We start from the raw sequence: 12,006 nt of genomic DNA on the forward strand, positions 1-12,006 counted from the left end.
TTCTCCCCTTTATTTCACACTGAATTCTTAGAGTATGGCAGCCTGTTAACCAGGAATTAGCTGTACTCTGAGAGCATCTGCTGTGTGTCAAGGGGAAGGTTCACGAAGGAGCTGAAGAAGAGAGACAGAAATTTCCCCTGAAGAGTGATGAGGTTGCTGGACACCCGATAGTCTCAGAGAATCAAGTGGCTACGGTGGCTGCCTCATCAACCCTTCGTGACGTCCCAGATACACACAGTCCCTCACGTACACTGACACACATCCGTGTCCCCGTCATTACTTTCTAGTGCTACCCCAGCACTCGCTGACCTTCAGGGAACGAAGGTGTGAACTCGCAGATGAGCGGCCGACCTAGTGCACGGGGCTTCCGCGAGGAAATGAATGTCTGGCAATGACTCACAAATGCTCTGTCATCCCCAGAACAAGAACATACTGAGGTAGAAATTTAACCCCCAGACCCAAAGCATGGAGGCTTGCCATCAGATAAAGAAAAAGCAGCCTTTCATCTTTAAACTTGAGGAAGCAAAATTCCCATTTGTTAACTTTTGGTCAGAAAACTAGTATATTTACCCTCTCGATAGGATTTCATCCAGCATTTTTTTTTTTTCATGGACCTGCCACTCCTGCTCCAGGAAGTTATATAGTCCAGAGTTTATTTCAGACCTCTTTGTGCCAATAAAATACAGTTGATCCTTAAACAACACAGGTTCGAACCGTGCGGGTCCACTTATACGCAGAGTTTTTTCAATAAATACAGTCCAGTACAGTAAATGCATTATCTTTTCTATAAGGTTTCCTTCATAACCTTTTCTTTGCTCTAACTTATTTTATTGTAAGAATGCAATCAATATATAATACATATATCATACAAAATACATGTTCATCGATGGTTTATGTTAGAGGTAAGGCTTCCAGCCAAGAGGAGTTAAGTTTTGGGGGAGTCAGAGTCGTACGTGGGCTTTTGACTGCACGGCAGTGGGGAAGGGCTAGCACATCTAACTCTGAGTTGTTCAATGGTCAACTGTAGTTCCATTTTATGCTTTGAAATGGCAAGAAGTAAAAATTGAAGAATATGAAGCAGCCCATCTTTTTTTAGTAAAAACCGTGCAGATGAATTTTGAATATTCATGTCAAATTAAAGCAAACCAGTGGCTACTTAGGACCTAGTATATGCAGAAAGCCAGGCTTTCTACTCCCACAAAACACAGTGTCGACATGCCTTCTGAGTGCAGTTTCCATTTCATAATTTTTAAAGTGACTTGTTTTACAACCTTTGTTCTCCGTATCACCTGTTATATACGTCTTTAAAAATCCAAAAGTCTAGCAGAAAAGACAGCCAAGAGATGGAACAATCAAGTGCAATGTCTTTAGGGAGGCTTTGGGGATATTTAATGTGTCCTGAGTGTTTATTTCTATTGTTCTTTTGTAAAAAAAAAATTATATATATATAGTGTGTGTGTGTGTGTGTGTGTGTGTGTATATGATATGTATGATTTTCAGCAGAACCTTTTTACGCCACATGACAGGTCACTATATAAAAGGGTATAGTGACCTATCTGTCACATTATAAGAAGGTTCCGCTGCAGATCAGGCGCAATGTTAACAGTTCTTGAGTATTGTTGATATCAATGCTCATTGTCATTCTATTTTTTTATGTTCGTAGATTTTAGAGTTAACAGTTAAATCATTTTTTAAAGCACAAAGAAGGTACGGTATTTTTTCAAAAATAGGTTTATTTTCTACCAGAAGTCCACCTCAAACCACATAGCATTAAAGCTGGCCTGCTTTGCAGTTTTATAATAAAAATGTGTTGGTGGCCACAAAAACTTGAAATCCTACTGGATAACAAGGTTTTTCAAAGGAGTGAATTTGGACCATAAAGATGGGATTGTAAAATACTACAGTCTCTCAGTGATGGTATTTAGCTGAAGCTGAAGGAGAGAGAGGTTTACTTAATAATTAGATGTTCTGATGTTTCAAGTCTTAAAAATAAAAGGAAAGAAGGAAAGCCTGACGTTTGACCTGTAATTTATTTTTGCATATCTCTGTTTATTTTTGCCTATTAAGGTTAATAATAAATTCCTGTCTGTCGGGCAGGACTATACTTAAATGAAGATTAATGACTAAACATTATTAAAGCCCTTTGAGAATTATTTGATGCGTTCCATGCTCCAAGAGCACTCTCATTTATTATTTGACTCATAAATAACTTGGCAAAGAAATAATATATTAAGTTCACATCAGTCTTACAGATTAGGAGATAATATTAAATATGGAGGAAATTAGACCCACCTAACTTGGCCGCTTTCCAAATTTGGTGAGCTCGCTAAGGTCAGAATGCTTTATACCAATTATGAACCCAAGTTACCTAATGAAGAGAAATTTCGGGAAGATGGATTGCCTGGGGTTCTCTCTGTCAAGTACCCTCTGAAGACAGGGGCAAAGGGAAGGGAGAAATTGTGGGAACGTTAAAAAAGAGAATAACGGATAAAAAAGATTTGAAAGAACTTTTCCTCCATCGTGTACAACATAATTTACTTTCTCTCCAAGAAGGCTTCAGAAGAGTCTACGTTATCCTTTTTGGGGGGAGACGGGGAGAGGATATGCTCACATAACTGTTGATTAAGTGTATTCTTTGCCCCCCAAATGCTGTGATTGGAGTATGTCTTGGGCTGTTCGGGTGTTATATAGTGAAGCCTCTATTCAAGCTAATTCCCTTCTGTCTGGAAGGGGTTCGGATGCTGGATGGAGATGTCACAGACATGGTTGAAGCGAAATCGGTTAGCTTCAATCCCCAGCACGTGCATATCTACAGTGCCAGCTGGGGCCCGGATGATGATGGCAAGACCGTGGACGGACCGGCTCCACTCACCCGGCAAGCCTTTGAAAACGGCGTTAGAATGGTAGGTTTAAAAGCTCATGCTCGGTCAATCGGTGATGATTCTCCTGTGAACCCACCCGTGGGTTCCAGTCCTTCAGTCTAGAGGAATGAATGGAGCTCAGAGCTGAGCCGGGAAAGAGGCGCGTTTAGCTTTGGAACCGTGTGTTGCATCCATTCTGAGAACGGGCTAAGAGCTAGAGAGTTTCCCCTGACAAGAACAGAGGTGTATTTGGATGCTTAGATTTGCTCAGAGAAAATCCATTCATTAATACACGTTAATCTTGCATTTGGAGAAATAAATACTCAGCACTGCGAGATGGAGATGTGAAGATATTCAGTGTCTCCAGTCGGTGCCCCGGGTCACCAGCAGTGCCCCTCTGGGCCTCCCCCTTTCTTACTCCCTTGGCTCCACTGCTGTCCCAGGACAATAATATTTTTATGCTGCCTCCCAAGTTCCCTAACCAGGCAGCTCAACCCATCGTCATTTTCCTTGATTTCCCTAAAAAATCCACTCACCGTTCCTCCTCTGCAAAACTGACCACATAACCTAATGTAATAAAATGTTTTCTTCAAATTACAGATCTGAAAAAGCCCTATCTTATTTTAATTAATTCAGTAAAAATAGGGTTGCTGTATACTTCTAACCATGGAGGAAGGAGCATTCCATCAGAGGCCACTCCCTTCTGTTTCTTACCCGTGAATGCAACTTTGGGTGACTGAAAGCATACATTTTAATCATGATCTGGGCCCACCCTTCCTTTCCTTCACCATCTCTTTTTACTTTTTGAAATGTAAGCGGATTCCATTCTTCCTGTCCTTTATCACATCCCCTGCGCATCCCTGCCTCATCCCTAGGTCCTCTTCCTATACAGCTGATTCTGTTCCACCGTCAAGCCTCAGTGAAAATGCTGCCTGTCTCCCGAAGTCTGCTCACTGCCCAGACTAGAACTAAGTGCAAGCAATCCCTACCCCGCACCTGCTAAACTTCGCCTTCTTACTAGTGTTACGTATCGTCGTGATCACAGTGTGCTCTGTATCAGAGATATTCTTGCCTGTATTTTCCTCGTGGAACTGTATGTCCCTAGATAGCAGAGTTGGGCTCTATCTATCCTTAGGGGCTTTGAAAAACCCAGAGGGGACATGGAGCTCTAGCGAGTACTCCGTGAATGTTGGTTGAATGTCATTTAATTTACTACGGATTGTGCCAACCGCAGGATGGATGTGTATTTGGCCCAGATTTAGAGCAGCGGGATGCATGCCGTTGGTCAATGTCATGTTGCGGCGGAAGTACAAACAATAATGCTTCTTCCACCTTTGTGGGACTGGTGTTAGGGTTTGATCACAAGACCGTGAGCTAAGCTCTCTCCTGGTCATTTTGAAATAGACTGAAAGGAAACGCTTATGCACTTGTTCAGGATGCACTTCCTCACTGAAGGCTCGTTCAGGCATGGTTAAGACATACTTTCTAATTCTGTCACTTTTTAGAGACGTTAGAGCCCTCTAAAGTCATAGAACAGGGTTTTAAATCGTTGCCTAGAATTTTCCTTTCAAGGTATCTGAACACCAAATGAATGTACTCTCAAACTGGGGATTCCATGACCAAAGCCCTGGGCTACAGATTAGTGTGCCATCATCTCTCTGTGCCATCGACTGAATGGTCATTCAAGTTAATAAATCAAGCCTAGTTTGTCTTTAAATTTTTTTTTCAACGTTTTTTTATTTATTTTTGGGACAGAGAGAGACAGAGCATGAACGGGGGAGGGGCAGAGAGAGAGGGAGACACAGAATCGGAAACAGGCTCCAGGCTCTGAGCCATTAGCCCAGAGCCCGACGCGGGGCTCGAACTCACGGACCGCGAGATCGCGACCTGGCTGAAGTCGGACGCTTAACCGACTGCGCCACCCAGGCGCCCCAAGCCTAGTTTGTCTTTAATTTTCAAGTTGTATGTGTATGGCTTTTGCTATAATAAAGAGTAGGCTGGAATTTCTCATTAATATCCTTATGTTAGTAACTAGTAATGAATAATCTCATGACTGTACATACAGACAGAGAATGCCCCATATTCAAGAGTGGCCACTGAATCAGGTGATATGGACCAGTGGTTTTCAGATTTATTTTCTCTAGGGAATCTTTCAGTGGAAATCTTAACGGGAAGTTCAGTGTGTAAAGCAGATTAAACATATGGTCCTTTGGTTGAAGGGGGAAAGGATTAAGATAAGAAAGAAGATCCTCTGGGGGCGCCTGGGTGGCGCAGTCGGTTAAGCGTCCGACTTCAGCCAGGTCACGATCTCGCGGTCCGTGAGTTCGAGCCCCGCGTCGGGCTCTGGGCTGATGGCTCGGAGCCTGGAGCCTGTTTCCGATTCTGTGTCTCCCTCTCTCTCTGCCCCTCCCCCGTTCATGCTCTGTCTCTCTCTGTCCCAAAAATAAATAAATGTTGAAAAAAAAAAATTAAAAAAAAAAAAAAAAAAAAAAAAAAAAAAAAAAGAAAGAAGATCCTCTGAGGAAGTTATTCAAACTTATAGGAAGGTTATATTTAGAAACAAATCCTATTTAAAAAAAATTTTTTTTTTAATGTTTATTTATTTTTGAGACAGAGACAGAGCATGAACGGGGGAGGGTCAGAGAGAGAGGGAGACACAGAATCCGAAGCAGGCTCCAGGCTCTGAGCTGTCAGCACCGAGCCCGACGCGGGGCTCGAACTCAGGGACCGCGAGATCAAGCCGAAGTCGGAGGCTTCACCGACTAAGCCACCCAGGCGCCCCAGAAACAAATCCTATTTTTAAAAATTACTCTGTATTCACTATTAAGTACGAAATTAACCTATGCTTTATTTATTTATTTATTTATTTTGTAATGTTTATTTATTTTTGAGAGGGACAGAGACAGAATGCGAGTGGGACAGGGGCAGAGAGGGAGGGAGACATAGAATCCGAAGCCGGCTCCAGGCTCCGAGCTGTCAGCACAGAGCCCGACGTGGGGCTCGAACCCACAGGCAGTGAGATCATGACCTGAGCCGAAGTCAGACATGCAACCGACGGAGCCACCTAGGCGCCCCAACCTTTGCTTATTATAATAAGTCATACTGTAAAGTTGAAATTGAAAACAGATTTCCCACCCAACTAGATAACCCTTGTTGAGTATGAACTACACCTTTCTTTACTTGTGTATGCATTCACACAGCAGACAGGTCACATGCCTCTGCATGTTGCTAGTTTCACTTAACAGGGTGTAGTGGGCATTCTTCCACGGCAATGCAAAAGGATAGAACTCATTTATTTTAATGTTTCAAAAATGTTTAGAATATGGACATACCGTCATTTATTCAACATTTCACTGAAGATCCGTAAGATTTCAATCTTTAAAAAAAAAAAAGTAGGGTTAGCTTTAAAATGAACCGTTTACTTTTAGAGTTAAGGTAATAACAAAAGAAATCACTCTTAAAAGCAACAGATTATTCTCTGGCTCCTATCCTGGCACATTCAATTATGGAAAAGCAGCAGTGACCCATTTAAATGTGATTAGATCAACAGGATAGGGTTTTTAGCATTTAATACACATGGGCTTTGGACTTATCCAGGGTTGAGTCCAGAATCTGTCATTTACTGCTCTCTGACCTGATATAGATCAAATTACCTCTGTTCTCCATTTCCTCTTCTAAAGTCAGGGACTAATAGTACTGACTTACAGAGATGTTTTGAGTGTTAAATGAGACGATAATGCATATGAAGCAATCGGCACAATATCTGAAACATAATAGGTGCTCAAGAAATACATTTTATTTATACACGTATGTATGCATACTTTTTTTTTCAGAAAAGAGATCACGTCCTTCCAAAAAACTTAATATTTCTCTTCGATCCCCCATCCTTCTCTACCATTTCCACACGGCAGAATTCTAGATGATTCCATTGAGTTTACCTATAGTGGTGGATTAAAAATACAGTAGAAACTCATAGACTTCCTGAGTTCTTACATGCCCATATTTTGTCCTTCCTATGTCTGTCCTCACCTTCAGTTTCATTTGCCCTTAGGGGCACATCTTCCGTTTCATCAAGACAACTTCTTGATACACAGATCTATTCTACGTATCTGTGTTTGTAGTCTTGAATTTAATTTATCTTTTCCCAAGAGCTGTTTCTCTGAATATCTGGGGATATATAGTTTAACATTTTTAAAGCAGTATAGGAGTCTTCCAGGGGAAAGAAATCTCTTTGTCATCAGGCATCAAACGGCGCAGTACATCTCACGTTCTTTGAGATTATTCTAAGTTGTGTTCTTTATATATATAACGTACGTGGTCAAATATATACAAAATGGTTGCCTGAAACGTATACAAAGTGCGACTGAGAAATAAATAAGTGATTTATTGACTGAGTGACGTAAGGAATGAAGGAATAAATGATTACTACAACAGTTCCCTCAAGTAGCGAGGTAAAAAACCTATGTGACAGCTTAAAGTCATTCTGGCCCACTAGAGTTTTCACTGGATCGTCTACAAAAATAGGGGAACGGAAATGCATTTGTTCTTTCTATTAAACTTAGCGTGCTCCCACTTTGTAGTCAATGTGGGTAAAGCAGTGAAAGAGACCTTTACGTTTTGTATGCAATACAGACAAGTCTCTACATTCTAGTCATTAGACAGGAAGCAAACCTAGAAACCATCAAGACTACGAGTTGAAGATAAGTGTTATAAATGAGATAAACAGGAAAGAGGGAAGGACAGAACCGCTGTGGTTAAGAAGGATAGGGAGTCCTCTGTGAGGAGATGATACATAAATGAGGACAGTATTGACACGATGCCGGTCATGTGGAAGGAATGTTCTCTGCAGAAGGAACAGCAAGGGCAAAGCACCCCGAGGGGAGACTAATCAGGTGTGTTCACGGAACAAAATGCTAATTTGGGTGCTGCGAGCAATGTGGACAGAAAGTAGGCAGTAGAAGGTGGCTTGGAGAGGTAGGCAGGGGCCAGCTCAGCTGGGCTTTCTAAACCACGGAGGGTGTTTGCATTTTATTCCATTACAGAAAACCATCGGAGGTTTTCAGCAGAGTAGTGGCCTGTGGGGATACACAATTGGAAAAGCTCGCTGCTCTGTAGGGAAGTGTGGGAAAGTGGCCGGGAGGTAAGAGCTGAAGGTCAAAGGGAAGAGTTGATGATGAGTAGGACGGGGCGGGGGCGGACAACCACGACAAGTGACGAGGGGCGGCAAGAGGGAGAAGCCTGCGTATCAAGGGAATAGGTTTGGCTCAGGGAATCCACGTATTGATTGCATCCATTTCTCCTGCTTGCTAATCAAAAAACGTAGCGAATATCGGATTTCAAAAATGCTCCCTATGTGTTGACTATAAGATAAGCGTTTGGGTCAGTAGCATGTAACACTCTTCAAAGACTTTAACACCATCGGAATCGATCCAATTTACGGCCTTTAGAATTCATGTGCCAGCATTGCATTAGACAAACTAGGTTGAGCAAACCCTATTACAATCGACAGCTTGCTGTTTTCCCCAGAGATTGCATTTTACGTGATGCTAAGGCACTGTAAGATTAAAAGCAAGAATCAAAGGTACATAATTCGGGTTGTGTACAATGAATGATGACGATGATGATGGTAGTGGTGTGGTGGTAACCATCATAAGAATAATGATACTAAGACACTTAACATTTGCCATTCTGTCACAGTATGGTCACTCTTGTGAGCCCCCAAATAGACGATGACTTAAAAAAATTTTTTTTAATTTATTTTTGGGAGAGAGAGAGAGAGAGAGAGAGACATAGCATGAGTGAGGAGGGCCAGAGAGAGAGGGAGACACAGAATCCAAAGCAGGCTCCAGGCTCTGAGCTGTCCGCGCAGAGCCCGACGCGGGCCTCGAACTCATGGACGGTGGGATCCTGACCTGAGCCGAAATCAGACGCTTCACCACCTGAGCCGCCCAGGCACCCCAGATGCTGACTTTTAATCTTCACAATGCTCTCATAAGGTAGCTAACCATTCTCCCCGGTTTTGCAGAAAATAGACTTTCGGCACAGCGCAACAAGTCAGAATGTGGGCCTCCAGGAAATCTAATAAATTATTTTACGAGTTGTCCTTCCTGCTCTCTTTGGCCCAGCTGACCTGCTTGTATCATCCGTGACCACATATCTGAGCTTTTCTCCTGTTACCGAGGTGAATTAGGTTCTCACCTTCCATGTTAAGTCTCCCTCCTCCATTTCTTCACGGAGGCCTTACCTCCTCACCCCACTACAGGCATGGCTCAATCAATTCTCTTTTCTTTCATCGTCAAAACTTCCCTCTCATCTGTGTGACGGCCATCCACACACTGTTAATTCTATTTCTGAAGAAAGAGGGGAGACGCCCTCTGGCAGTCTTCTTGTATTTTTCCAATTGCTGACTCATTTCTTTTCCCCTTTGAAACCACTGTTCATACTTGCCCCCTACGAGCTCTTTTTCCATCGTCTCTTGAAGCAACTCGTCAGAACCCCGACCCCTCACTGCACCGAGGCCGTTCTTATCTAGACCAACAGTGACCTTCTAATGTGACACCCAGGGCTCTTCTCTGAACGCTCATCCGTCCTGACAGGGAGGCCCCGCCTGCCTCTTCTGGTCCGCAATAAAATACACACCCTCCAACCCTTCTGAACCCTTGTCTCCTTCTGTTTAGTGTATTTACTTATCTTGCCGACGAGTTGTCTCCCCCGTAAAGGCCCCGAGATGGAAATGTTTTGTTCTCGACTGTAACCCAAGTACCTAAAACACTGTTTCGTGATGAGTGACCAAATGTGTGAATAAATACACGGGTGAATTCCATGCCGGTTTGCTGCATATACTGAATGAATTTACGTAAGGATCACAGTTGCATTGCTGTTTATTGTAATACGGAAATGAGTGATTAGCTACATGGTATAGTCTGGTGATGAATGCACTCAGACTGTAGATTCCGACTCTCCAGTGGGTCTCAGTACGTGCTTACCTTCTTCAAGTCAATTGCCTCTCTCAGGATCAGTTTGTTCCTCTGTAAAATGGAGCTAAATGCTGGCAGTTACTTTATAGGCCTGTCATGACGATTATGTGATTAATACGTGTAAAATATGCAGCAGTTTCTGGAACATAGCAAAATCTCTAATTATGTTACCGGTCTTAATCATTATCACTTCTGAAAAGGCCAGGGTACTAAAAGTGAAATACTAATTAATCATGCAGAAAACTGTCATAAGTCTTGATTGTCCATAATCTCTGCATTTAATCCATTTCATATTGCTGAATGTTCCTTAAAGAAGGTAAATATACAGTCTTGAGATTATTAAGGAATGGCCAAAGTAAATGGGACAAAATATCCAAGAGAATATTTCCTGAAGTCTGAAGGACTTTCCTGAAGTCCATAAAACACTAATTAATAAAATGCCCCACAGTGGGGTAGGGGTAGGTGGAGGATTTTGCTATCAAGTAGGCTTGAAAAACTTATATGCTCCCTTTGGGAGCATAAAGGCATATGAAAAGGCTCTGAGAAGTTCTGCATTAAGGAGATGCATGTAACTTGATTCCGTGTTCTAAACTCTAACCACGCGAAAGCTTTATTTTCATAACTCGTTTTAAATTGGCGTCAAATTTAACTTCACTTTCAGTTTGAGTTTGGAACTTGCTTTGCAAAAATTCAGTTAAACCCATTCGACCTGTAGAGTCAGAACATTAGAACTGGAAACGATTTGAGTGGTTGAATCATTTTTACAAACATTTGTATATTCGTTTACTGGTTGCTATCACTACGATTCACCCTGTCTACCTTCCTAAAACGTGTGATTTCTTCTTTTCCCGGGCTACTCATCAAGTAAGCCTTTCTCTCCTGTCTTCCTTTCTGAAAGTCTATGAAATGTGTCCTCTTGTCCTCACAGTTAGAACCAACCGCTCCCAGAGGGACTTGGGCCATAGAGTCCTTCCAAAGCGTCCATCCTGCAAGCTTGAGCTCCAACTTTCAGTTCAGCGGGAATAGTGCAGCCAAAGAAGAATGTTTTGTATGTAAATCTTGCCCTTTGTCTTGTCTTTAAAACTCATCACTTCTCCTTATGACCGACAGGGAACATTCTAAGCTTCTTAGCAGGGCACAGAGGTCTCTCACAATCTTGCCGGGGGTTGCAGAATCGAAATCTTACGTGTCGTCAAAGGAAAGGACCGTTTCAAAGTTACTCTCATTCAAGCTGACAGGATTCCACTTACCTCGGTGAACCTTTGGCTCCGTATGACTGGCAGAATCCCCTGCAGGGGAAACTCTTCGCTCTGTCTACCCAGGCCGTTCCAAGTAGGAAAACGATTTTATGAAATGAATGAGGCAATCGAGAGTGTTTCAGACAGAGGTGACCTGGTGTTTGGTATCACAATAAGAAGCTAAACTGCCTGAAGTTTTCTTGGATAGACTCATTACTCGTTCATTCATTCCCGATTGCATTCGGGAGACAGTCACTGGGTGATTATAATATTCTAGGTACTTGACGAGGCGGTAGTGAAACACTCAGCCTTTGTCTTTGGGACGCTCACCATGGAGTGATGCATAAAGGTTCTAAATAAAGTGCAAGCGAATTCCCCAAGTTCCTTCAGGGACTAGAACCTGGTAAGCAATGAGGACAGACGGCATAGCACGCAATAACAAAACTTCTCGTGTTCAGCCTAGTTGCCCTGCAGTCATCTTTTTTTGCCCCATTTGGGTTATGAAACTTTAATCATCTTTGGTGAATTTTTCCACAGGCATCTCGTGCATCGACAACTTCTCCTGGTTTCCTGACAAGGATATTTAATAATCTCCTTTAGAAAATAAGCAAAAAAAAAAAAAAAAAAAAAAAAATTAGAATTGAATCTTTTCCCTTTTTTTCATAATTAGAAAACCCTGTATTCAGATTACCAGGACGTCCCTTATTATTTTACTCAAGAAATATCGCTTGAGCCCCCATTGCCTACCGTGCACTGGTTGGGCAGTTACCTTAATCGTTTTTCCGGAGAAATCCTGTAACTCATTATGGATATTGTAGGAGCATGGGCTATAGAGTTTAGTTTACCGTACTGTCTACAAGTATCCTCTCAATTCCAGATCATTTTTCTTTGAGCTTTTCAGGCTTTGGGATTATCAATGAAAGCATTCCA

The 12,006-nt window shown here is 42.3% G+C and overlaps 1 protein-coding gene across 1 annotated transcript in view; it reads left to right on the forward strand.

Moving 5' to 3' along the window:
- The window catches only part of PCSK5 (proprotein convertase subtilisin/kexin type 5), a 457,705-nt gene that overhangs the window by 170,575 nt on the left and 275,124 nt on the right, over positions 1-12,006 (forward strand). The window contains 1 exon segment of the mRNA XM_043565357.1: positions 2,731-2,903. Within this exon segment, the coding sequence (XP_043421292.1) occupies positions 2,731-2,903 (173 nt within the window).

Source organism: Prionailurus bengalensis, chromosome D4, assembly GCF_016509475.1.
Source record: "Prionailurus bengalensis isolate Pbe53 chromosome D4, Fcat_Pben_1.1_paternal_pri, whole genome shotgun sequence".
Lineage (NCBI taxonomy): Eukaryota > Metazoa > Chordata > Mammalia > Carnivora > Felidae > Prionailurus > Prionailurus bengalensis.